This window comes from Hyperolius riggenbachi, chromosome 10 (genome assembly GCF_040937935.1).
Source record: "Hyperolius riggenbachi isolate aHypRig1 chromosome 10, aHypRig1.pri, whole genome shotgun sequence".
Lineage (NCBI taxonomy): Eukaryota > Metazoa > Chordata > Amphibia > Anura > Hyperoliidae > Hyperolius > Hyperolius riggenbachi.
In genome coordinates this window covers 234,489,345-234,515,689 of record NC_090655.1, presented here as the reverse complement: position 1 = coordinate 234,515,689, position 26,345 = coordinate 234,489,345, and the positions used below count along the sequence as shown (strand labels likewise).

Below are 26,345 nucleotides of genomic sequence, written 5' to 3'. Positions count from 1 at the left end.
CCCTCCAGGGGTCAGTCGCCCCCAGCCCCGTATAATCTGTGGCGAGGATCCTCTCCTTCATATTGCGGGGGGCAGTGACAGGAGACCCCGTATGTTAGACATTTTATTCCCCTGATAATGATGGAGACAGAGGAGATTGGGGAAGCAGTGAGCAGAGCTGGTCACATTACAGCGGGATTTCCCGGCCACTGTCGCCGCTCAAAAGCCCCCCGTGACTGTAATGGGGGAGGGGAGACCCCTGTCAGCCGGGCGGCCGCACACAGGGGGCGCACCGCTACTTTCCAGGGGGAATAAACCCACTTTTCTCCCGGAGAGGAAACACAAGCAGAGAGCCGAGGAGTGACAGCTGTGTGGAGGGGCGGCTGAGAGTCCGGATCCCACCAATAGGAAGAGGGGACGCGCTACTGTCAGCAGCCAATGGCAGCGCAGCCGGGGGTAGTATATAAGCGCTCACTGGCGGCCACTTGCAGTGATTACACTTTGTAATATAACTAGGAAGATGGCAGAGACCGCCCCAGCAGCCGCCCCTCCCGCAGCGGAGCCCGCCGCCAAGAAGAAGCAGACTAAAGGTGCCCATACACTCGTCAGATTGGCAGCAGACAGATAAGAAATGCATCTGATGATCTATCTGATGCGTTTTTAGAACATTTTTTACCAGGATAGAATTCCAATAGATTTCAGTTTGAAATCTGTTGAAATTCGATCTGATGGCATTTTTTTGCCATCAGATTTCCATTAAGGCCAATGCAAACTGATAAGCAATCTCATCAGATCGACCTAAATTTTCCACCCTGCTAGTTCGATGGAAATCCATCGAAATCGATCGAAATCGGCCGTCGATCGGTCGATTGGCCAACCGATTTGCGATCGATCGATCGATCGATCGATCGCGATCGATCGGTCGGCCAGAAAATCGGCTGAGTGTATGGGCTGCTTAAGAAGGCGGCAGCCGGAGGAGGAGCCAAGAAAGCCAGCAAGAAGCCTTCCGGCCCCGCCGTGTCCGAGCTCATCCTCAAGGCCGTGTCCGCCTCCAAAGAGCGCAGCGGGGTCTCCCTGGCCGCCCTGAAGAAGGCTCTGGCTGCCGGAGGCTACGATGTGGAGAAGAATAACAGCCGCCTCAAGCTGGCCATCAAGGGCTTGCTGACAAAGGGCAGCCTCGTCCATGTCAAAGGCACCGGCGCCTCCGGATCCTTCAAGGTCAGCAAGAAGGAGGCAGCCGGCAAAGAGCACAAGAAGCCGGCACAGGCCAAGAAGAAGCCAGCGGCTGCCGCCAAGCCTAAGAAGCCGGCTACTGCCAGGAAGCCCAAAGCCGCCAAGTCCCCGAAGAAGCCTAAGAAAGCCCCCAGCGCCGCCAAGAAGAGCCCCGCTAAGAAGGCGGCCAAGAAACCGGCGGCAGCTGCTGCCAAGAAGCCCAAAGCTGCCGCTAAACCCAAGAAAGCCGCCAAGAGCCCCGCTAAGAAGGCAGCCAAGCCTAAGGCCGCCAAAAGCCCGGCAAAGAAGGCAGCAAAGCCTAAGAAGGTCGCTCCTAAGAAGAAATAAGCTGCAGCTTATCACTCCATACACCCAAAGGCTCTTTTCAGAGCCACCCACATTTTCCCTGAAGGGCTGTGATGAGTCTCATGTTTACATCACTTTAAGTCACTTACGCGTCCACGATCGCAACGTGAATTGGAATACCAATTGCAGAGAGCTCATAAATGCGAATCGTTTGAGTGCCGTAATGTTAAAGTGCTGTAATATAATACAATCTCCGCACTGAAAGTAATAGATAATATATCCCTCCTTATTACATTACAGATCATTCCCTCTTGTAGAAAACCACCACTGCTCCGAGATGCAGTTACACAGTTGGCAAAGATTATAAACGTTAAGGTTTAAAATGACCCACGAAATATACACTGGTAGATCGTCATCGGACTTTTAGTAATCGTGAAACAGCCCTGTGTAGAAAATGTGGGGGTGGCTCTGAAAAGAGCCTTTGTGTTGTGGGTGACAATGTGTGAGGCGCTTATGCCCTCTCGCCGCGGACCCTGCGGGCCAGCTGGATGTCTTTGGGCATGATGGTGACCCTCTTGGCGTGGATGGCGCACAGGTTGGTGTCCTCGAAGAGCCCCACCAGATAAGCCTCGCTGGCCTCCTGCAGAGCCATGACGGCCGAGCTCTGGAAGCGCAGGTCGGTCTTGAAGTCCTGGGCGATCTCCCGCACCAGGCGCTGGAAGGGCAGCTTGCGGATCAGCAGCTCGGTGGATTTCTGGTAGCGGCGGATCTCTCGGAGAGCCACTGTACCGGGCCGGTAGCGGTGAGGCTTCTTCACTCCTCCGGTGGCCGGGGCGCTCTTCCGGGCGGCTTTGGTGGCCAGCTGCTTGCGGGGAGCTTTCCCTCCGGTGGACTTGCGGGCGGTCTGCTTGGTTCTGGCCATCGCTCAATAGTGTTGTCCGGATCATGAACGATTCGGATCTTTGATCCGAATCTATTTTATGAGTCGATCATCCGAATCATCAAAATGAACGATTCGGATCGCAAAAGGGGCGGGGCCAGGAGCGACACGCCCCCTCTCAGCGGGCAGCGGGGTCCTGGAAGCAGGGATCGCTCTGTTGGATGGGAGGCAGCCTTGCAGGGAGACAGGTAGATGAAAGAGAGGGGACATGGGTGCCACTGCCAGATATGTGTAGAGCACACATACTGGCTGCAATGTGCTGCCCATTATAGGCTGTCTGTTCCGTAGTTGTGCACAGTGATCACATTGGAAGCTTTTGGCTCAGCACAGCTCAGTAACTTTGCAGACACTGTGATTGAAAGGCAATATAATCCTCCTGCACTGGGCACTAAACAGCTGCAGTTCACTTCTGGGAATGCTTTCTTTCACTGTGCGACCTTTTCTTTCAAAGTGTACAGATGAACATATAGGTGAAATATATGACATAAAGCATATGACTTCAGCATGTGGGTATTACGTGCAAACATTTCTGCTCTCTGCTCGTCCCTCCTCCCTTCTCTGTCCACTCCCTGCCCTCTGTCCATCTTCTCCCCTTCTCTGTGTGTCCACCCCCTCCCCTTCTCCTGTCCACAGACCTGTCCTGCTGTTCATTTCACCCCCGAATGCTTCCGGTAGTAAAATGATCCGGAGATTGGAACCAACCCCCTCCTACCCTTCACCCACCAGGTGCAGGGTGGTTTCCAATAGCGGTGATACAATTCGTAATCATAACAGTGTGCGCACCTCAGCTCCACAATCAAGTAGACGGTGGACTGTTGGGTTATGCTCGGTATGGGGCGCTGCTAGACACTGTGCCACTTCTCTCGTACTTCATTGCATTCTCAGGAAGACTATGCGGCCATCCGGTATGCAGAGAGACTCCAGTCCTGACCTGAGGAAAGGGTTTAGGTTCCTCTAAAGTTCTGCAAGGCTGAAGTTACTCCGAACCCGTCTGACAACATGATACTTTCAGATCACCCCACAAGACAATCGGTACACGTTACGCATATTCGAAAGTATAACTGACTCCCGTAGAGACAAGTCTCGGGTATACGGCTATCCTGTATTTACAGTGTAAATGATCGGATCGATTCAAAATGTTCACTGATCTTAAGGTCCTAAATACCCCTGACTACTAGACTGCGGTGAGAATACTGCACAGTATCTCATTAAATTAAGACATATCAGTAACAGCTCCATAGTGAATTAGTGGGTGGCTCTGAAAAGAGCCTTTGGGTTATCTGTATAGCTGGGGTGAGAGATTACTTGGCGCTGGTGTACTTGGTGACGGCCTTGGTGCCCTCGGACACGGCGTGCTTGGCCAGCTCTCCCGGCAGCAGCAGGCGGACGGCGGTCTGGATCTCCCGGGAGGTGATAGTGGAGCGCTTGTTGTAATAAGTCAGGCGGGAAGCTTCCCCGGCGATGCGCTCGAAGATGTCATTGACGAAGGAGTTCATGATGCTCATGGCCTTGGAGGAGATGCCGGTGTCGGGGTGCACCTGCTTCAGCACCTTGTACACGTAGATGGCGTAGCTCTCCTTCCTGGTCTTCCTGCGCTTCTTGCCGTCCTTCTTCTGAGTCTTGCTCACCGCTTTCTTAGAGCCCTTCTTGGGCGCCGGGGTGGACTTGGCTGGTTCAGGATAGTGTTGTCCGGATCATGAACGATTCGGATCTTTGATCCGAATCTATTTTGTGAGTCGAATCATCCGAATCATCAAAATGAGTGATTCGGATCGCAAAAGGGGCGGGGCCAGGAGCGACACGCCCCCTCTCAGCGGGCAGCGGGGTCCTGGAAGCAGAGCAGAGATGGATCGCTCTGTTGGAGTGGACTCAGGGGAGCCAGCCTTGCAAGGACAGGTAGAGGGGACATGGGTGCCACTGCCAGATATGTGTTGAGCACACATACTGGCTATAACGTGCTGCTCATTATAGGCTGTCTGTTCCGTAGTTGTGCACAGTGATCACATTGGAAACTTTGGGCTCAGCTCAGCACAGCTCAGTAACTTTGCAGGCACTGTGATTGCAGCGTAATATAATCCTCCTGCACTCGGCACAGCTGCACTTATCTTTGGGGAATGCTTTCTTTCACTGTGTGACGTTTCCATTCAAGGTATACAGATGAGCATATAGGTGAAATACATGTAAAGCATATGATTGCAGCATGTGGGTATTGTGTGCAAGCAAACATTTCTGCTCTCTGCTCGTCCCTCCTCCCTTCTCTGTCCACTCCCTGCCCTCTGTCCATCTTCTCCCCTTCTCAGTGTGTCCACCCTCCTCTCCTTCTCCTGCCCTGCTAGTCATTTCAACCCCCGAATGCTTCCCTTGTAAAATGATCCGAGATTCGGATCAAAGATCCGGATCTTTTCAATGATCCGATTCGAATCATCCGGATCATTGAAAAGATCCGAACTTCCCATCTCTAGTTCAGGAGCCATGCTGATTCTCAGTAACTCTGCAGAGTGCGGAGACACAATGAGGAGCAGCGCTGCCTCCCCTCCTTATATAGGCCGCTTATGCTAATCAGGCTGCAGGAGAGCCGGCTCACACTATTGGAGAGCGTCACTAGTGCCGCCTGATAACCGCCCCTTATAGTTGATTGGCTGGATGAGAAAATTGCATAGTTGAAGAGCGCAACAAACAAACCCAGATGCAATTGGTTACTAACGTACAGAGCCTCGCCCCGGCGTTTGCTGATTAGTGGATTGCCAGACCTTCTTGCTATTGGCTGAGGTGAATAGCAGCCAATCAGGTGGCAGCGCGGGGCGGGCTGCAAAGTATATAGAGCAGGAGGAGGGGCGGGTTCGGCTATTCTCGTGTTGGAGAGTTATCTAAATCCCAGAAGTTATCATTATTATTATTATTATTATTATTTATTGTATTTATAAAGCGCCAACATATTACGCAGCGCTGGACAATAAATATATACAATGATACAAGGATGACATACATAGGGTTATACACATAGAACAAAGTTATACATACAAATTGTACAAAATACATGATCATGCAATATGGGCTGGTTAGGTAGGCCCAGTAATACAAGTACAGGCTGTCATAGGACAGGAGCACATGATCCTGTAGATTACACTAGGGAGTGGAGGACCCTGCCAGAGGCTTACAATCTAAAGGGAGGGGTGGAAACACTAGGGGGGGCTGTTAAATATTCCTTAGAGAGTTACTGTGTGGTAGGAGGTGGGTAGGCCATCATAAAGAGGTGGGTTTTGAGGGCTTGCTTGAATGTGTTGAAAGAGGGAGCAAGTCTGATGGGTGGTGGAAGGGCATTCCAGAGGGTGGGGGCAGCTCTTGAGAAATCCTGGAGGCGGGCATGGGAGTGTGAAATGCGCGGGGTGGTGAGGCGAAGGTCGTTGGAGAAACGGAGGGGGCGACCTGGTGTATACTTGTGAACAAGCTGCGAGATGTAGGTAGGGCATGTTTTGTGAACAGATTTATACGCCAGGCATAGAATCTTGAAACTTATCCTGAGACGGATAGGGAGCCAGTGCAGGGATTCACAAAGGGGAGATGTGGATGCAGAGCGGTGCGAAGAATGGATGAGTCTTGCAGCCGCGTTCATCACTGATTGAAGGGGGGCAGTGTGCGTTTCAGGGGGAGGCCAGAAAGGAGTGAGTTACAGTATCATGTCTGGAAGAGGCAAACAAGGCGGCAAGGCTCGTGCCAAGGCCAAGACTCGCTCCTCCCGGGCCGGGCTGCAGTTCCCAGTCGGCCGTGTTCACCGTCTGCTGAGGAAGGGCAACTATGCGGAGCGGGTGGGGGCCGGAGCTCCGGTCTATCTGGCCGCAGTGCTGGAGTATCTGACCGCTGAGATCCTGGAGCTGGCTGGTAACGCCGCCCGGGACAACAAGAAGACCCGCATCATCCCCCGCCACCTGCAGCTGGCCGTGCGCAACGACGAGGAGCTCAACAAGCTGCTGGGTGGGGTGACCATCGCCCAGGGGGGCGTCCTGCCCAACATCCAGGCCGTGCTGCTGCCCAAGAAGACCGAGAGCCACAAGGCCGCCAAGAGCAAGTAATTCCAGCAGCGAAAGATATTCCACAGAACCCAAAGGCTCTTTTCAGAGCCACCCACACTGTCTACACAGAGCTGATTTACATACTGTATAATCTGCAGAGTGTTCTATACTTATTGCATCTGTATTCTGCGCTTACACAAGAAGTGACCTTTTTCTTAAAATGGGAGTCTCTTCAGAACGAAAGGCGATAAATCTGGTTAGCAATAGCTGATGTTTTCGAATATCCCGCGTATATATAACCGTTTTTCCCGTCATTTTAAAGCTCCTCCCCACCCAGAGATTACCACATGGTGACAGCACTTTGATTTATTACACATGATCTGCTGAGAAAGTGAAGATGTAACATTGTAACAAGCGTGTAATATCTGAGGCTAGCATGTGATAAACAATGTAGCGATATTACTGCAGTGCGCACACGCCTGAGCAGTTAGCATTGTTCTCTAGCACTAGCGCGCTTCCAATAACGTATATTATTAATCGGGCTTCCAATGAAAGTAGCGGAGGCCCGAGCAGGCGGCTTCCCCTGAATTATTACACTGAGCAGCTGGTAACCGCTGCTTATCAATGATCCTGCCGATCACCAGCTGACTCGCAGCACAGGGAGACAATTAATGTAGGATTTACAGCAGTGTGCTGCCAATTGTGACCGATTTATTCTGGGTGTTTAGCTTAGCTGGTGGAAGTCGCTAAAATGGCGGGAAAGACCGTTAAATACACGCGGGATACAGATCGTATTTCTTTCCTTTTGTTCATAATAGTGCCTAATAGAATTGTAATGAGGATTTCCTCACATCTGCTCCTCCCCACCTGCATCGCGGTGCTGAAGTTGCGCATCTTGCTGCATAAAAACCTTTTGATGCTGATGGGAGAACCTAAGCGAATACAGTATTAGTTTGGATGCCAAAACTTTGAGCCACGCCCCCAGTAGTCTGGCGAACCACAAAGTATTCATAGGCCTAATAAAACTGGAGTAACGATTTTATGTAAATCTGTATGACTACAATATACAATAATACGATATACGTAATACTGCAGATAACAGCTAAAAAGCAATGACCATTTCCTGCATAAGTACAGTAATGGAAGATGTAGGAAAAAAGAGTATCTATATGTTCAATATTCCAAATATGCCTGTGGCTCCGCCTTCTTCTGTGCAGTGTCCCGTCAGGTCCGCTGAGACTGTATAAGAGGAGAGGAGGCGGCAGCACAGATCAGTTCATATCTACACCGGAGAAGAAGCAGTAGCATCGTAACCATGTCTGGCCGAGGAAAGGGCGGGAAGGGACTCGGGAAAGGAGGCGCCAAGCGGCACAGGAAGGTGCTCCGGGATAACATCCAGGGCATCACTAAGCCCGCCATCCGCCGCCTGGCCCGCAGAGGGGGTGTCAAGCGCATCTCCGGCCTCATCTATGAGGAGACCCGCGGAGTGCTGAAGGTTTTCCTGGAGAACGTCATCCGGGACGCCGTCACCTACACCGAGCACGCCAAGAGGAAGACGGTCACCGCCATGGATGTGGTGTACGCCCTCAAGCGCCAGGGCCGCACCCTCTACGGCTTCGGGGGCTAAACTCCCCATTTCCCTGATTATAACAACTAAAACAAAAAGGCCCTTTTCAGGGCCACCCACTGTTTCTATATAAAGCGCTATGGGAATATGTTGAACTCAAATTATTTATAATTTCATATTTATACGGAAGGTGTGTATAAATATGTAATGCACGGCGGCATTGCTATTAAATATTATAATACATATATGTGGTGAGCAAGGAGAGGGGGTGATTGAACAGAACAGTGTTATACAATATAACATAATGAGCTGTTACATCTAAGGTCAGTATGAGCTACACAATGTAACATAATGAGCTGTTACATCTGGGGTCAGTATTAGGGATGGGAAGTTCGGATCTTTTCAATGATCCAGATAATTCGAATCGGATCTTCGAAAAGATCCGGATCTTTGATCCGAATCTCGGATCATTTTACTACTGAAGCATTGGGGGGGGTGAAATGAATAGCAGGACAGGTATTTCCCTGCTGTGGACAGGAGAAGGGGGGGGGGGATGAATAGCAGGACAGGTATTTCCCTGCTGTGGACAGGAGAAGGGGAGGGGGGTGGACACATAGAGAAGGGGAGAAGATGGACTGGGCAGGGAGTGGACAGAGAAGGGAGGAGGGACGAGCAGAGAGCAGAAATGTTTGCTTGAACACAATACCCACATGCTGCAATCATGTTTTACATGTATTTCACCTATATGCTCATCTGTGTACTTGTAATGCAAATTTCGCAAAGTGAAAGAAAGCATTCCCCAAAGCATTCCCAGAAGTAAAGTGCAGCGGGCGGACTTGGCTGGTTCAAGCATTGCTGCGGATACTCAGTAACTCTGCAGAGTGCGGAGACACAATGAGGAGCAGCGCCGCCTCCCCTCCTTATATAGGCGGCCTATGCTAATCAGGCTGCAGCGCTTCTCTCTACACTATTGGGCAGCGTCACTGGCTGATGATTTCCTTCTCTGGGCTCTATTCATAAAAAAGTTGTGGCGAAAAAACTCCTGGAGGGAAAATACTGCAGCGGTATTTTACACTTCTGGGTGGTCATTCAAAAAAATCTTGCCAGCTGCGATGCAAGACAGGAGATCTCCCACTGAAAGCTGGCGGTAAGCTGTCGGAAGGCATGCGGAAACACTTCAGCCGGCAGAGTCCCTCTGTGCACTGCTCTCTCTGGGAGGTCTGTCCCATTCACTTGTATGTAATCCGCAAAATCAGAGGAAGCGGTATTTCCCGTCCATATACCGCTTCCTCTAAACTTTATGAATGGCCATTTTGTTACTTTTTTCTAGATAAATCTAGAAAAACACTGGAGAAGGCGGAAATTTCTCGCTCTGCTGGGGGATTGTAGATTTTCATGCGGGAACAGCTTTTATGAATTCCCACTTTGCTAAATGGACGGGAAAATCCGCAGTTTTGAGCGGAAAACTTGCGGTAAGGTTTTATGAATAGAGCCCTCTCTCACTGGCTGGAGAGGCACCGTGTGCAAAACACATTACTGAGAAGCCGAGGATAATCCCATTGGTGGATTCAGCGCAAAGGAACGCCCAGAGTTTGCTGATTGGTGAAATGCTGGACCTGCATTCCATTGGCTGAATCGGACAGGAGCCAATAGGGCGGCAGCGCAGAACAGGCAGCAGAGTATATAGGGCAGGAGGAGGAGTGAAGGCGGCTATTCCAGTGTTGGAGATAAACATCTATAGAGCTGATATTATGTCCGGAAGAGGCAAACAAGGCGGCAAGGCCTGTGCTAAGGCAAAGACTCGCTCCTCCCGGGCCGGGCTGCAGTTCCCAGTCGGCCGTGTTCACCGTCTGCTTAGGAAGGGCAACTATGCGGAGCGGGTGGGGGCCGGAGCTCCGGTCTATCTGGCCGCAGTGCTGGAGTATCTGACCGCTGAGATCCTGGAGCTGGCTGGCAACGCCGCCCGGGACAACAAGAAGACCCGCATCATCCCCCGCCACCTGCAGCTGGCCGTGCGCAACGACGAGGACGCGTATTTGGAGGGATGCAGACATGACACGTGCCCCAGGTGACCTCCCTCTTCAATCATCAGGGGGGGCGCAGAGCTGCTGACAGCGTTCCTGAGTCTAAGGGAATAACAATCATCCAGCAGCCTGCCCTTCTCAGCCTTTGCCTTATATCTACATTACAAGCTATAGAAAGGTGAGCTGCAAAGTTTTCGCTCATTCCCTAATAGAGATCATGTCTCAGTCCCCAGAGATAGCAGCAGAAGCTCCTGGTCTGGAGTTTACAAGATCTCACATCCATTCAGCTCTGTCATTCACACATTCCTCAGCCTTATCTCAGTGTGCTGTTTACTTACTTTTATTTATGACACTCTCTGCACTTTAACCATTAAGCTGCTGGCATCTCTGTGGCCAGATTTAACAACCTCTCTCTTGTACAGTGTACCTCAGTTGTTAAAATGCATTATATTTCTAGCTCAGTACCTATCTACTGATATTTAATAGGTTGTCAGCCTTTTATTATGTTATAACCATCACTGTAAATGTGTCATTGCTTTCATTAATTTGAGAGTGGTGGCTGCCAAATGTATTTCCTTTTAAACAATACCAGTTGCATGGAAATCCTGCTGATCTTTCTGGTCACTAGGGTCTAAATCACACACCTGAAACATGCATGCAGCTAATCTTGTCAGATGTGTTATAGACATTTGATCTGCATGCTTGTTCAGGGTCTATGGCTAAAGCAGGGATCACACTTGTTTTTCAGTTTTCAACTCGGCTTTTTATGCGCACATTTTCTGCACACCAAGTGTGTTTCTATGCAGAAAAACGTGTGCTTTTTTTCACAACAGCTAATGTAATTGATACAGAAAACTGACAAAATGTGCACAATTATCATGCAGAATGTCAGGTTTTTTTCTGTGCAAGAAAAACACATTAAGTGTGAACTAGCCCTTTATTAACATGAGTTTTCAGTTCTTCTGTGCAGAAAACGCGTATGAAAACAGTCAAGTATGTTCCCTGTCTTAAAGTATTAGAGGCAGAGGATCAGAAGGATAGACTCATTTATTTCATAGTGACTGTCACATTCTGATATTTGTGTGTGCGTGTGTGTTCTGAATGCATGATGGGGTTACCCTGTCCAAAAAGGTTAGACAGGATGCTGTTGATTGTAGGGGAGTGTGTGTGTGTGTGTGTGTGTGTGTGTGGGGGGGGGGGGGGGGCTGGGGGCGCAATTTTAGTATTTGCCATGGGCGCTGTCTTGCCTAGATACGCCACTGCCTGCCCAACATCCAGGCCGTGCTGCTGCCCAAGAAGACCGAGAGCCACAAGGCCGCCAAGAGCAAGTAACTCCCTGCAGCAGCACCTAGTGTTGGGCGAACAGTGTTCGCCACTGTTCGGGTTCTGCAGAACATCACCCTGTTCGGGTGATGTTCGAGTTCGGCCGAACACCTGACGGTGCTCGGCCAAACCGTTCGGCCACATGGCCGAACTAAGAGCGCATGGCCGAACGTTCCCCGAACGTTCGGCTAGCGCTGTGATTGGCCGAACGGGTCACGTGGTTCGGGCCCGAACACGCTCTGATTGGCCGAACGGTCACGTGGTTCGGGTAAATAAATACCCGAACCACGTCATATCTCCGCCATTTCTCTGTGGGTTTAGCTTTGGGTAGGCAGGCAGGGTAGTTCGCTCTCCAGCCACGCTAGCCAGGGTCCCCCCCAGTCATTGTGTGTCGCTGCTGGGAACAGTAGTACACCGCTCGCTCAGCCACACTATATATATAGCATTGTTTACTGCCACTGTGTACCTCGCTCAGCCACGCTATATATAGCATTGTGTTTTCTGACACTCTGTGTACACGGCTTAGCCTGGCTATATAGCATTGTGTGTACTGCCACTGTGCACCTCGCTCAGCCACGCTATATATAGCATTGTGTTTTCTGACACTCTGTGTACACGGCTTAGCCTGACTATATAGCATTGTGTGTACTGCCACTGTGCACCTCGCTCAGCCACGCTATATATAGCATTGTGTTTTCTGACACTCTGTGTACACGGCTTAGCCTGACTATATAGCATTGTGTGTACTGCCACTGTGCACCTCGCTCAGCCACGCTATATATAGCATTGTGTTTACTGCCACTCTGTGTACACCGCTCAGCCAGACTATATACCATTGTTTACTGACACTCTGTGTACACCGCTCAGCCAGACTATATACCATTGTTTACTGACACTCTGTGTACACGGCTCAGCCAGACTATATAGCATTGTGTGTACTGCCACTCTGTGTACACGGCTCAGCCAGACTATATATCATTGTGTGTACTGCCACTCTGTGTACACCGCTCAGCCAGACTATATAGCATTGTGTGTACTGCCACTCTGTGTACACCGCTCAGCCAGACTATATAGCATTGTGTGTACTGCCACTCTGTGTACACCGCTCAGCCAGACTATATAGCATTGTGTGTACTGCCACTCTGTGTACACCGCTCAGCCAGACTATATAGCATTGTGTGTACTGCCACTCTGTGTACACTGCTCAGCCAGACTATATAGCATTGTGTTTACTTCCACTCTGTGTCTGCTGGGCCTGGGAACAGTAGTACACTGCTCACTGCCACTGTATAGCATTGTGCTCTGTGTCGCTGCTGGGAATAGTGGTACACCGCTCACCCGCCACTGTATAGCATTGTGCTCTGTGTCGCTGCTGGGAATAGTGGTACTGTATAGCATTTCTGTACTGCCACTGTACTGCTGCCAGTCAGCGTGTACTGTAAGGATAAGTGAAGTGAGGAAGAAATCCGGTGAAAGAGGAAGGGGCAAGGGAAGAGGTGTTTCCCCTGACGGTTCACGTACAGGCCACAGGGGAGCACCCAAGAAAACCCACTCAATACCGCCCATGCTGTCCAGGACAACAACCCTCACAAATCCAAAAGAACAGGACCAGATAATTACTTGGATGACCTCTCAAGCGTCCAGCAGTGGGTTAAGCAGCACCAGCACATCACGCACGAGGTCCGAGTCCTCAGCCAGTTACAAGGAGCCAGTGGGCACAAAGCTGACACAACCGGCAGCGACACCACGCACACAACTGCCAGATAACCAGTCCGATGAATTACCTCAGGACACAATGGGGTATTCGCAGGAGCTATTCCCAGCCCAACAAACTTCCACCTTTCAAAGGTCAATGGAGGAACAGCCAGAAATGTTGTGCCCGGATTCACAACCATTAACTGTGGGAAATGCACCGCGCACTGAAATACAAGGCGAGTCCGAGGAGGACTCGGAAACCCAAATCCCAGAGCAAGTTGGGCAGGAGGGGTTGCAATTGCAGGAGGTCGGCCGACAAGATCTGGAAGACGACGTTGGAGTGAGCTGCGCAGAGGTTGTTCTGGGGAGCTCTACTCCACGGCGGCGGCTCCCCACAATGACATATGACGAGTTTGAGGAGATGGAAGAGGAGGGTATGGACAATGTGGACATAGACCCAGATTTTGTTTGTGAACGAGAACATCGCCGTCGTAGCAGCAGCACAGATGAGTCTGTTGAAGAACCCACTGCTGCACGAGTTCGCCTTGTGCCACAAGGTAGGCGGCGCGCAATTTCAGGCACCACAAGCGTGGAAGTTCAAGTGAGAGGCAAAAGAGGAGCAAACAGAAATCGCCAACAAGGAGGCAGGTGCTCCAAAGTCTGGGCTTTCTTTGAAGACTGCACTGAGGATGTTACCATGGCGATTTGCAAGGTGTGCAAGACCCGCCTGAGCAGGGGGAAAAGTATTAACAACCTCTCCACCACCAGCATGAGCCGCCACATGCTATCCAAACATCCCACTCTGTGGGCAAACGCGGCACGACAGGGTACCAGCAACACTGCCTCCCTTGGGTTCACCAGACTCACCACCAGACCCGCCTCAGCAGCAGCAGTAGCCCAGCCATTGCGTGGTTCACAACATTCACAAACATCAGACGACGCTGACACTGTCACTTTCCGAAGTAGTGCTCTTGAGGTCTCCCAGTGTTCATCAAACACAACAACCAACAGCCCTTCCGTGTGCAGCGCTACGGTTCAGTTGTCTGTGTCGGAGATGTTTGAGCGCAAGAGGAAATTGCCAGCAAATGACCCCCGGGCCGTGGCAGTAACAGCCAGCATAGCCAAGCTTCTGGCCTGCGAAATGCTGCCATATCGAGTGGTGGAGACAAATAGCTTCAAGGGCATGATGTCAGTGGCCATCCCACGTTACGTGGTTCCCAGCCGCTACCACTTTGCGCGCTCTGCAGTGCCTGAGTTGCATGAGCACGTGGCCAGCAAAATAACCCGAAGCTTGAAGAATGCCGTTGCCTGCAAGGTTCACCTCACCACTGACACCTGGACGAGTGCGTTCGGCCAGGGTCGATACATCTCCCTTACCGCGCACTGGGTGAACCTTGTGGAGCCTGGCAGCGATTCCTCACCTGCTACGGCGCGGGTGTTGCCCACGCCGCAAACAGCTGCACCGCCGTCCCTCCCACTGGATAACAACAGCAGCACCTACCTCTCTGACTCCTTCTCCTCCAACGCATCTCAAAGCTGTACCTCATCCGGAAACGCTAACCCAGCAGCAGTAGGATCGTGGAAGCAGTGCAGCACAGCTGTTGGCATGCGTCAGCAAGCGTTGCTGAAGCTGATCTGCCTTAAGGATAAGCAGCACACAGGGGAGGAAATTTGGAAGGGAATAAAGGAACAGACGGATTTGTGGCTGGCACCGCTGGACCTGAAACCGGGCATGGTTGTGTGTGATAATGGGAGTAATCTCATTCGCGCTTTAAGGTTGGCTAAGCTGACACACATCCCTTGCCTGGCGCACGTGATGAACCTAGTAGTTCAGTGGTTCCTGAGGACATACCCAGGCGTGGCCGATCTTCTGTTGAAGGTGCGTCGAGTGGCCGAACATTGTAGAAATTCCAGTACTGCTTCGGGGGCACTCGCCAAGATGCAGGAGCGCTTCAATCTCCCCCACCATCGCTTGCTGTGTGATGTCCCTACGCGCTGGAATTCTACGCTGCACATGCTAGCACGCTTTTGTGAGCAGAAGAGTGCAGTGGTCAAGTACATGACGGCGCAGTACCGAGGCGCATCCGGACAGCTGCCAAGCTTCTGTGGATCCGATTGGGCCAACATGTTGGACCTCTGCCAAGTCCTCCAAAATTTTGAGCAATCCACGTTGCTTGTGAGCAGTGACAACTCTTCAGTCAGCATTACCATACCACTGCTGTGTTTACTGAAGAGGTCAATGTTGAAAATCAAGGAAACAGCTGTCATGATGCAACTGGGGGAATCTGAAGGAGAAAACGATCAGCGTGATGGTACCAACATCAGGCCATCCGCCTCAGGGAACGCTGGCCCCAGCAGCTATGACGAAGAAGAGGAGGAGGAACAGCTGGAGTTGGAGCAGGAATTTCATGCCACCACTGACGAGGGCCAGAGCGGTGCACGTTGGACTTCCACAATTCAGCGCGAATGGTCAGCAGAAGCAGACCAGGAGGAAGGTGACGACTATGATGCATCACAACAACTATCACAACGCTCACAAGAGGATGATGAGGATTCTGGTAGGACTCTGGCACACATGGCTCAATTCATGCTAGACTGCATTGAACGCGACCCACGCATTGTGCGCATTCTGGACAACACCAATTACTGGGTTTATACCCTTCTGGATCCACGGTACAAACACAATGTTCCAAAACTGCTTGAAGAAAGAGTCAGACAGGTCAAAATGGAAGAATACCAGCAGGCCCTTGTGGAGACTTTAGACAGGAGATTGACATCCTCCCCCTCCTCTAGCCAGTTGTACGCCGACAGACTGACTTCCGCAAACCCAGGACGACCAGGAGGGCAGCAAACAACGCAAGCCGCAGCTAGTGCCCAAAAGGGAATGGTATCGGCAGTGTCCTTGGAGTGGGAAAATTTTCTGACACCCATGCAGCAGCAGCCCACTGAACAGCAAGCGTGCAGATCCACCTCCAACACCGATCGCCTGGAGAAGATGGTCAAGGACTACATGTCAGATGACTAAGCTGTGTCGAACAATCCATCTGCACCCTTCAACTATTGGGTATCGAAGCTAGACACCTGGCAAGAACTGGCAATGTACGCAATAGAGGTGCTGGCTTGCCCGGCAGCCAGCGTTATGTCGGAACGCTGTTTCAGTGCTGCCGGAGGCATCGCCACAGATCGGCATATCCGCCTCTCCACAGAAAATGCAGACCGTCTGACTCAAATTAAAATGAATCAATCCTGGATTGGAAATGACTACGCAACACTCCAGGACCCCAACCAAGTAACATGACCAATGAACATCTGGGATGGTGTAGCGTTTCCGGTCCCTGTTTATTGAACCTCTCATCTGTATTACATTTATGACTGCATGGCGGCAAAAAGCATTGCTGCTATATCCGCACGCTTTTTGTCCTCATGCAAGGCCTGGGTTGTTGTGTCTCAAAAAGCATGGCCTTCTCCTCCTGCGTCTCCTCCTGTTCCATCACGTCTGCTGCTGCTGGGTTAGCGTTGCCGCGTGGTCCCTGTTTATTGAACCACTTATCTTTATTACATTTATGACTGCATGGCGGTACAAAGCATGCTATCCGCACGCTTCTTGTCCTCATGCAAGGCCTGGGTTGTTGTGTCTCAAAAAGCATGGCCTTCTCCTCCTGCGCCTGCTCCTGTTCCATCACGTGTGCTGCTGCTGCTGCTGCTGGGTTAACGTTGCCGGTCCCTGTTTATGGAACCTCTTATCTTTATTACATTTATGACTGCATGGCGGTACAAAGCATGCTATCCGCACGCTTCTTGTCCTCATGCAAGGCCTGGGTTGTTGTGTCTCACAAAGCGTGGCCTTCTCCTCCTGCGCCTCCTCCTGTTCCATCACGTCTGCTGCTGCTGGGTTAGCGTTGCCGCGTGGTCCCTGTTTATTGAACCACTTATCTTTATTACATTTATGACTGCATGGCGGTACCTCATGCAAGGCCTGGGTTGTTGTGTCTCACAAAGCGTGGCCTTCTCCTCCTGCGCCTCCTCCTGTTCCATCACGTCTGCTGCTGCTGGGTTAGCGTTGCCGCGTGGTCCCTGTTTATTGAACCACTTATCTTTATTACATTTATGACTGCATGGCGGTACAAAGCATGCTATCCGCACGCTTCTTGTCCTCATGCAAGGCCTGGGTTGTTGTGTCTCACAAAGCGTGGCCTTCTCCTCCTGCGCCTCCTCCTGTTCCATCACATCTGCTGCTGCTGGGTTAGCGTTGCCGCGTGGTCCCTGTTTATTGAACCACTTATCTTTATTACATTTATGACTGCATGGCGGTACAAAGCATGCTATCCGCACACTTCTTGTCCTCATGCAAGGCCTGGGTTGTTGTGTCTCACAAAGCGTGGCCTTCTCCTCCTGCGCCACCCTCCTCCTGTTCCATCATGTCTGCTGCTGCTGGGTTAGCGTTGCCGCGTGGTCCCTGTTTATTGAACCACTTATCTTTATTACATTTATGACTGCATGGCGGTACAAAGCATGCTATCCGCACGCTTCTTGTCCTCATGCAAGGCCTGGGTTGTTGTGTCTCACAAAGCGTGGCCTTCTCCTCCTGCGCCACCCTCCTCCTGTTCCATCACGTGTGCTGCTGCTGGGTTAGCGTTACCGGTCCCTTTTCCTGGAACCTCTTATATGTATTACATCAGGGGTGCCCACACTTTTTCGGCTCGCGAGCTACTTTTAAATTTGCCGAGGCCAGGAGATCTACCAACGTCTCAAATGCTAAGCACGCCCCCCCCCCCCCCCCCGCGTAGGTTAGCCAGGTATATGTGCCTGCAGCATAGGTTGCGTGCCCTCAGTGTAGGTTAGCCAGGTAGATGGGCCCTCAGTGTAGGTTTGCCAGGTATATGGGCCCTCAGTGTAGGTTTGCCAGGTATATGGGCCCTCAGTGTAGGTTTGCCAGGTATAGGGGCCCTCAGTGTAGGTTTGCCAGGTATAGGGGCCCCCAGTGTAGGTTAGCCAGGTATAGGGGCCCCCAGTGTAGGTTAGCCAGGTATAGGGCCCCCCAGTGTAGGTTAGCCAGGTATAGGGCCCCCCAGTGTAGGTTAGCCAGGTATAGGGCCCCCCAGTGTAGGTTAGCCAGGTATAGGGCCCCCCAGTGTAGGTTAGCCAGGTATAGGTCCCTTCAGTGTAGGTTAGCCAGGTATAGGGCCCCCCAGTGTAGGTTAGCCAGGTATAGGGCCCCCCAGTGTAGGTTAGCCAGGTATAGGGCCCCCCAGTGTAGGTTAGCCAGGTATAGGGCCCCCAGTGTAGGTTAGCCAGGTATAGGTCCCTTCAGTGTAGGTTAGCCAGGTATAGGGCCCCCCAGTGTAGGTTAGCCAGGTATAGGTCCCTTCAGTGTAGGTTAGCCAGGTATAGGGCCCCCCAGTGTAGGTTAGCCAGGTATAGGGCCCCCCAGTGTAGGTTAGCCAGGTATAGGGCCCCCCAGTGTAGGTTAGCCAGGTATAGGGCCCCCCAGTGTAGGTTAGCCAGGTATAGGGCCCCCCAGTGTAGGTTAGCCAGGTATAGGGCCCCCCAGTGTAGGTTAGCCAGGTATATGTACCTGCAGGCGGAGGAGAAGAGGCGGCGAGGAGAGACTCTGGCAGGCCAATGATATGTAGGAGAGAAGCGGCGGCGAAGAGAGAGGCGGCGCGGCCGCTACGTCATGGCTGGGGGCGGCGCCGGGCACGTTACACACGCACATTACACAGGCTGCCCGCCGCCGCCCCCAGCCATGACGCAGCGGACGCGCCACCTCTCTCCTCCCTCTCTCCTCGCCTGCATGCATTCTATTGGCCAGCGGCCAGCAGCTAAACACGAGCTGCTGGCCGCAACAAACATTAACGAGACGCGGCCAAGAGGCCGCGATCTACCAAGGAGGCGGTCGCGATCTACCGGTAGATCGCGATCGACCTATTGGGCAGCCCTGTATTACATTTATGACTGCATGCCGACAAAAAGCATGTTACCTGTGCAAAGAAAACAGACATTTCCCGCATTTAAAAGACAGTTTTCCCTTTGAAACTTTAAAATCGATTTTCTCCAAAAATATAAGCTCTTTTTGCTAAATTTTCTTTCCCTCTTGTACCCACTCCCAAGGTGCACATACCCTGTAAATTTGGGGTATGTAGCATGTAAGGAGGCTTTACAAAGCACAAAAGTTCGGGTCCCCATTGACTTCCATTATGTTCGGAGTTCGGGTGGAACACCCGAACATCGCGGCCATGTTCGGCCTGCTTGGCCCGAACCCGAACATCTAGATGTTCGCCCAACACTAAATCCAAACTAATACTGTATTCGCTTAGGTTCTCCCATCAGCATCAAAAGGTTTTTATGCAGCAAGATGCGCAACTTCAGCACCGCGATTCAGGTGGGGAGGAGCAGATGTGAGGAAATCCTCATTACAATTCTATTAGGCACTATTATGAACAAAAGGAAAGAAATACGATCTGTATCCCGCGTGTATTTAACGGTCTTTCCCGCCATTTTAGCGACTTCCACCAGCTAAGCTAAACACCCAGAATAAATCGGTCACAATTGGCAGCACACTGCTGTAAATCCTACATTAATTGTCTCCCTGTGCTGCGAGTCAGCTGGTGATCGGCAGGATCATTGATAAGCAGCGGTTACCAGCTGCTCAGTGTAATAATTCAGGTGAAGCCGCCTGCTCGGGCCTCCGCTACTTTCATTGGAAGCCCGATTAATATAAGTTATTGGAAGCGCGCTAGTGCTAGAGAACAATGCTAACTGCTCAGGCGTGTGCGCACTGCAGTAATATCGTTACATTGTTTATCACATGCTAGCCTCAGATATTACACGCTTGTTACAATGTTACATCTTCACTTTCTCAGCAGATCATGTGTAATAAATCAAAGTGCTGTCACCATGTGGTAATCTCTGGGTGGGGAGGAGCTTTAAAATGACGGGGAAAACGGTTATATATGCGCGGGATATTCGAAAACATCAGCTATTGCTAACCAGATTTATCGCCTTTCGTTCTTATACTGAGGAGACTCCCATCTTAGAAAAAGGTCACTTCTTGTGTAAGCGCAGAATACAGATGCGCCAGCACAACAATAAGTATAGAACACTCTGCAGATTATACAGTATGTAAATCAGCTCTGTGTAGACAGTGTGGGTGGCTCTGAAAAGAGCCTTTGGGTTCTGTACAGTGTGTGTCCGGCTGCTGCAGGGAATTACTTGCTCTTGGCGGCCTTGTGGCTCTCGGTCTTCTTGGGCAGCAGCACGGCCTGGATGTTGGGCAGGACGCCCCCCTGGGAGATGGTCACCCCACCCAGCAGCTTGTTGAGCTCCTCGTCGTTGCGCACGGCCAGCTGCAGGTGGCGGGGGATGATGCGGGCCTTCTTGTTGTCCCGGGCGGCGTTACCAGCCAGCTCCAGGATCTCAGGGTCAGATACTCCAGCACTGCGGCCAGATAGACCGGAGCTCCGGCCCCCACCCGCTCCGCATAGTTGCCCTTCCTCAGCAGACGGTGAACACGGCCGACTGGGAACTGCAACCCGGCCCGGGAGGAGCGAGTCTTGGCCTTGGCACGAGCCTTGCCGCCTTGTTTGTAGTGTTGTCCGGATCATGAACGATTCGGATCTTTGATCCGAATCTATTTTATGAGTCGATCATCCGAATCATCAAAATGAACGATTCGGATCGCAAAAGGGGCGGGGCCAGGAGCGACACGCCCCCTCTCAGCGGGCAGCGGGGTCCTGGAAGCAGGGATCGCTCTGTTGGAAGGGAGCCAGCCTTGCAGGGAGACAGGTAGATGAGAGAGAGGGGACATGGGGGCCACTGCCAGATATGTGTAGAGCACACATACTGGCTATAACGTGCTGCTCATTACAGGCTGTCTGTTCCGTAGTGCTGCACAGTGATCACATTGGAAGCTTTTGGCTCAGCACAGCTCAGTAACTTTGCAGACAGTGTGATTGAAAGGCAATATAATCCTCCTGCACTCGGCACTAAACAGCTGCACTTATCTTCTGGGAATGTTTTCTTTCACTGTGCGACCTTTTCTTTCAAAGTGTACAGATGAGCATATAGGTGAAATATATATAAAGCATATGATTGCAGCATGTGGGTATTACGTGCAAACATTTCTGCTCTCTGCTCGTCCCTCCTCCCTTTTCTGTCCACTCCCTGCCCTCTGTCCATCTTCTCCCCTTCTCTGTGTGTCCACCCCCCTCCCCTTCTCCTGTCCACAGACCTGTCCTGCTGTTAATTTCACCCCCGAATGCTTCCTGTAGTAAAATGATCCGAGATTCGGATCAAAGATCCGGATCTCTTCAATGATCCGATTCGAATCATCCGGATCATTGAAAAGATCCGAACTTCCCATCTCTACTTGTTTGCCTCTTCCAGACATGATAACTTCTGGAATTTAGATAACTCTCCAACACGAGAATAGCCGAACCCACCCCTCCTCCTGCTCTATATACTCTGCAGCCCGCCCCGCGCTGCCACCTGATTGGCTGCTATTCACCTCAGCCAATAGCAAGAAGGTCTGGCAATCCACTAATCAGCAAACGCCGGGGCGAGGCTCTGTACGTTAGTAACCAATTGCATCTGGGTTTGTTTGTTGCGCTCTTCAACTATGCAATTTTCTCATCCAGCCAATCAACTATAAGGGGCGGTTATCAGGCGGCGCTAGTAACGCTATCCAATAGTGTGAGCCGGCTCTCCTGCAGCCTGATTAGCATAGGCCGCCTATATAAGGAGGGGAGGCAGCGCTGCTCCTCATTGTGTCTCCGCACTCTGCAGAGTTACTGAGAATCAGCATGGCTCCTGAACCAGCCAAGTCCGCCCCGGCGCCCAAGAAGGGCTCTAAGAAAGCGGTGAGCAAGACTCAGAAGAAGGACGGCAAGAAGCGCAGGAAGACCAGGAAGGAGAGCTACGCCATCTACGTGTACAAGGTGCTGAAGCAGGTGCACCCCGACACCGGCATCTCCTCCAAGGCCATGAGCATCATGAACTCCTTCGTCAATGACATCTTCGAGCGCATCGCCGGGGAAGCTTCCCGCCTGGCTCATTACAACAAGCGCCACACCATCACCTCCCGGGAGATCCAGACCGCCGTCCGCCTGCTGCTGCCGGGAGAGCTGGCCAAGCACGCCGTGTCCGAGGGCACCAAGGCCGTCACCAAGTACACCAGCGCCAAGTAATCATCTCTCACCGGCTATACAGAAAACCCAAAGGCTCTTTTCAGAGCCACCCACTAATTCACTATGGAGCTGTTACTGATATGTCTTAATTTAATGAGATACTGTGCAGTATTCTCACCGCAGTCTAGTAGTCGGGGGTGTTTAGGACCTTAAGATCAGTGATTAATTGGCTACTACATTTTGAAACGATCTGATCATTTACACTGTAAATACAGAGACTTGTCTCTGCGGGAATCAGTTATACTTTCGAATATGCGTAACGTGTACGATTGTCTTGTGGGGTGATCTGAATATACCATGTTGTCTGACGGGTTCGGAGTAACTTCAGCCTTGCAGAACTTTAGAGGAACCTAAACCCTTTCCTCAGGTCAGGACTGGAGTCTCTCTGCATACCGGATGGCCGCATAGTCTTCCTGAGAATGCAATGAAGTACGAGAGAAGTGGCACAGTGTCTAGCAGCGCCCCATACCGAGCATAACCCAAGAGTCCACCCTCTACTTGATTGTGGAGCTGAGGTGCGCACACTGTTATGATTACGAATTGTATCACCGCTATTGGAAACCACCCTGCAGCTGGTGAGTGAAGGGTAGGAGGGGGTTCCAATCCTCACTATAACATTACTATTCACCTCCAGACATGTGTTCACTGTTCAGTTATAAACTATATATATTATTATTATTATTTTTTTTGTGTAGTTGTTGTTCTATTCTGAATATGAACAAAGAATTTTAAGTGAAGGTTGTAACGAATAGTTCCCTCTGCAGCGTTTGGAAAAGCTTTTATTAGAGTACTCTGTAGTCTTGGAAGTGACGCAGGGTCTTCCCGAGAATAAAATGAACCCACAATACTGTATATACAGGATTATTTCCTATACATTGGTTGATGTGTGTCACTGACTTCTCGTACTGTAGCTATACAGTGTATATCAGGGACGTAGCAATAAGGGGTTGCAGAGGTTGCGACCGCAACGGTACCAGAGGGGCCCCGAAGGGCCCTCCCGCAACTACAGTATTAGCTCTCTATTAGTCCTGTGCGCTCATAATTACTTCTATAGATACTTTGAATAGTGGTAATCATTACAAAACTGTCCCCCCATCCCCTTCTTGCAACTGACACTGTAGTTGCTTTTAGTGCGCTTTATCAATCGTTATGTAGAGTGCTTGGGGGCCACTACGCCACTGGTATATATCCTGAGGCGTCTACAGCTGGGGTTGATTAGAAGCGGGCTGCCCGTATAGCATTACTTGGTAATGTCTAATAAACCATGATAGTGCTGTGTGTATGGTGGTGGCCACTCAGCCAGAAGTGACATTCTTTATTCAAAATACTTTGGTCTTTGATATAGAATTGGAGGGACGCTGATGAATGGCAAGCTAGCCAGATATCCCATCTGCTGTCACTGCAACAACAACTCATTCCAAACTTCCCCCGAGTTCTGTCACGCTCCGCTCGGTGTGAGATCGCTCTGTGAGTGGAGCGGGGAGACTTCCTATTACAGCCCCGGCTGATGCCCGCACAGGGGGGAGGGAGAGTTCAGGTCTCCACGGCAACAGGAATCCTCAGCCCGGCCGATCTATTACTACAACCCGATACAGAGAGTCACATACGTGTAAACTACAGATCTGCTCTGCAGAGGGACGTGACTCATCCAGCTTCTGCTTTTAGCTATGAGGCTTTGAATGGCAATAGCATATTTACTAAATAAAATAACAACCGAATCAGGCAAAATTGTAGAACTGGCGGGTTGATCTAACAAAGCAAGATGTGGCGGGCCATTTAAAAAATAACAAATGTTCTCCAGTAGCCATTCAGATAAAAGCTCCCGATCGCCCCGGCCAATCAGAAGCCGGAGCGCTGTATGAATAGGGGTACTGGCCTGCAGGGGGCGTGGTGTGAGGCAGCCAATGACAGAGAGGCGCGGGCTGTATTAAAAGGCGCTTCCCGGCCGCTCTCCTCAGTCTATTCTCGCCTGCGAGTAGAATCAGCCGATTGAGCGATGGCCAGAACCAAGCAGACCGCCCGCAAGTCCACCGGAGGGAAAGCTCCCCGCAAGCAGCTGGCCACCAAGGCCGCCCGGAAGAGCGCCCCGGCCACCGGAGGAGTGAAGAAGCCTCACCGCTACCGGCCCGGTACAGTGGCTCTCCGAGAGATCCGCCGCTACCAGAAATCCACCGAGCTGCTGATCCGCAAGCTGCCCTTCCAGCGCCTGGTGCGGGAGATCGCCCAGGACTTCAAGACCGACCTGCGCTTCCAGAGCTCGGCCGTCATGGCTCTGCAGGAGGCCAGCGAGGCTTATCTGGTGGGGCTCTTCGAGGACACCAACCTGTGCGCCATCCACGCCAAGAGGGTCACCATCATGCCCAAAGACATCCAGCTGGCCCGCAGGATCCGCGGCGAGAGGGCATAAGCTTCCGTTATAATTTATCACCCACAACACAAAGGCTCTTTTCAGAGCCACCCCCACATTTTCTACACAGGGCTGTTTCACGATTACTAAAAGTCCGATGACGATCTACCAGTGTATATTTCGTGGGTCATTTTAAACCTTAACGTTTATAATCTTTGCCAACTATGTAACTGCATCTCGGAGCAGTGGTGTGGTTTTCTACAAGAGGGAATGATCTGTAATGTAACAAGGAGGGATATATTATCTATTACTTTCAGTGCAGATTGTATTACAGCACTTTAACATTACGGCACTCAAACGATTCGCATTTATGAGATCTCTGCAATTGGTATTCCAATTCACGTTGCGATCGTCGACGCGTAAGTGACTTAAAGTGATTAGGGCAGTTATACTCCCATTTTTGGTGCATATAAATTGCTCAGCCGAGAGGTTTTGATAGAGGTAGCATTGTATGCTGTAACTGCCTCTCCTAGCCAGCAGCTGCTCTGCAGGGCGACACTGCTCGTACCGCACGTATTGCGCTGCAGCCAGTACGGTGTGACATGACAAGTGCTGCAGTAATGCCAGTGCGGAATAAGTCACACCTGCATGCTACTGCTTGCAGCTCCAGCCATGGGCGGACTAGGATCTATAGGGGAAGGAAGAAGGATTTTCTTGGCGGTAGTTGTATTTGAGGAGTCTATCCTTCTCTAGTACCCGGTTACACCTTATACCCGCTGTAAATGTAAACATGAGACTCATCACAGCTCTTCAGGGGGGAGGTGGGTGGCTCTGAAAAGAGCCTTTGGGTCTATGGAGTGATAAGCTGCAGCTTATTTCTTCTTAGGAGCGGCCTTCTTGGGCTTTGCTGCATTCTTTGCCGGGCTTTTGGCGGCCTTAGGCTTGGCTGCCTTCTTAGCGGGGCTCTTGGCGGCTTTCTTGGGTTTAGCGGCAGCTTTGGGCTTCTTGGCAGCAGCTGCCGCCGGTTTCTTGGCCGCCTTCTTAGCGGGGCTCTTCTTGGCGGCGCTGGGGGCTTTCTTAGGCTTCTTCGGGGACTTGGCGGCTTTGGGCTTCCTGGCAGTAGCCGGCTTCTTAGGCTTGGCGGCAGCCGCTGGCTTCTTCTTGGCCGCCGCCGGCTTCTTGTGCTCTTTGCCGGCTGCCTCCTTCTTGCTGACCTTGAAGGATCCGGAGGCGCCGGTGCCTTTGACATGGACGATGCTGCCCTTTGTCAGCAAGCCCTTGATGGCCAGCTTGAGGCGGCTGTTATTCTTCTCCACATCGTAGCCTCCGGCAGCCAGAGCCTTCTTCAGGGCGGCCAGGGAGACCCCGCTGCGCTCTTTGGAGGCGGATACGGCCTTGAGGATGAGCTCGGACACGGCGGGGCCGGAAGGCTTCTTGCTGCCTTTCTTGGCTCCTCCTCCGGCTGCCGCCTTCTTAGGCTGCTTCTTCTTGGCGGCGGGCTCCGCTGCGGGAGGGGCGGCTGCTGGGGCGGTCTCTGCCATCTTCCTAGTTATATTACAAAGTGTAACACTGCAAGTGGCCGCCAGTGAGCGCTTATATACTCTCTCCGACTGCGCTGCCATTGGCTGCTGACAGTAGCGCGTCCCCTCTTCCTATTGGTGGGATCCGGACTCTGAGCCGCCCGCCTCTCCACACAGCTGTTACTCTTCGGCTCTCTGCTTGTGTTTCCTCGCCGGGAGAAAAGTGGGTTTATTCCC

General features: G+C 51.5%; 8 protein-coding genes and 1 pseudogene across 8 annotated transcripts; 5 read left to right on the top strand and 4 right to left on the bottom strand.

Annotated features, from left to right (window-relative positions):
* The first annotated feature begins 499 nt into the window (after positions 1-499).
* LOC137534864 (histone H1.11R-like) lies at positions 500-1,539 on the top strand. Its single transcript, XM_068256546.1, has 2 exons — positions 500-569; positions 971-1,539. The coding sequence occupies exons 1-2, from the start codon at positions 500-502 to the stop codon at positions 1,537-1,539; spliced, it is 639 nt and encodes a 212-aa protein (XP_068112647.1).
* A 227-nt stretch (positions 1,540-1,766) lies between these two features.
* On the bottom strand, positions 1,767-2,419 carry LOC137534867 (histone H3-like). Its single transcript, XM_068256550.1, has one exon. It carries the CDS (start codon positions 2,417-2,419, stop codon positions 2,009-2,011), a length of 411 nt encoding a protein of 136 aa, XP_068112651.1. The 3' UTR covers positions 1,767-2,008.
* Positions 2,420-3,738: 1,319 nt separating this feature from the next.
* LOC137536934 (histone H2B 1.1-like) lies at positions 3,739-4,119 on the bottom strand (the record flags this gene model as incomplete). Its single annotated transcript, XM_068259105.1, has 1 exon — positions 3,739-4,119. A coding segment is annotated over one exon (381 nt), but the record flags the coding sequence as incomplete, so codon positions are not given.
* Positions 4,120-6,114: 1,995 nt separating this feature from the next.
* LOC137534871 (histone H2A type 2-B) lies at positions 6,115-6,507 on the top strand. Its single transcript, XM_068256554.1, has one exon. The coding sequence runs from the start codon at positions 6,115-6,117 to the stop codon at positions 6,505-6,507; it is 393 nt and encodes a 130-aa protein (XP_068112655.1).
* Positions 6,508-7,762: 1,255 nt separating this feature from the next.
* On the top strand, positions 7,763-8,082 carry LOC137534881 (histone H4). The gene has a single exon (XM_068256560.1). The coding sequence runs from the start codon at positions 7,763-7,765 to the stop codon at positions 8,072-8,074; it is 312 nt and encodes a 103-aa protein (XP_068112661.1). The 3' UTR covers positions 8,075-8,082.
* A 12,182-nt stretch (positions 8,083-20,264) lies between these two features.
* On the bottom strand, positions 20,265-20,653 carry LOC137536932 (histone H2A type 2-B-like; annotated as a pseudogene).
* A 1,189-nt stretch (positions 20,654-21,842) lies between these two features.
* Positions 21,843-22,241, top strand: LOC137534876 (histone H2B 1.1-like). The gene has a single exon (XM_068256557.1). The coding sequence runs from the start codon at positions 21,858-21,860 to the stop codon at positions 22,239-22,241; it is 384 nt and encodes a 127-aa protein (XP_068112658.1). The 5' UTR covers positions 21,843-21,857.
* A 1,996-nt stretch (positions 22,242-24,237) lies between these two features.
* LOC137534866 (histone H3) lies at positions 24,238-24,678 on the top strand. Its single transcript, XM_068256549.1, has one exon. The coding sequence runs from the start codon at positions 24,238-24,240 to the stop codon at positions 24,646-24,648; it is 411 nt and encodes a 136-aa protein (XP_068112650.1). The 3' UTR covers positions 24,649-24,678.
* Positions 24,679-25,444: 766 nt separating this feature from the next.
* On the bottom strand, positions 25,445-26,135 carry LOC137534882 (histone H1A-like). The gene has a single exon (XM_068256561.1). It carries the CDS (start codon positions 26,127-26,129, stop codon positions 25,461-25,463), a length of 669 nt encoding a protein of 222 aa, XP_068112662.1. The 5' UTR covers positions 26,130-26,135; the 3' UTR covers positions 25,445-25,460.
* Positions 26,136-26,345: the final 210 nt, after the last annotated feature.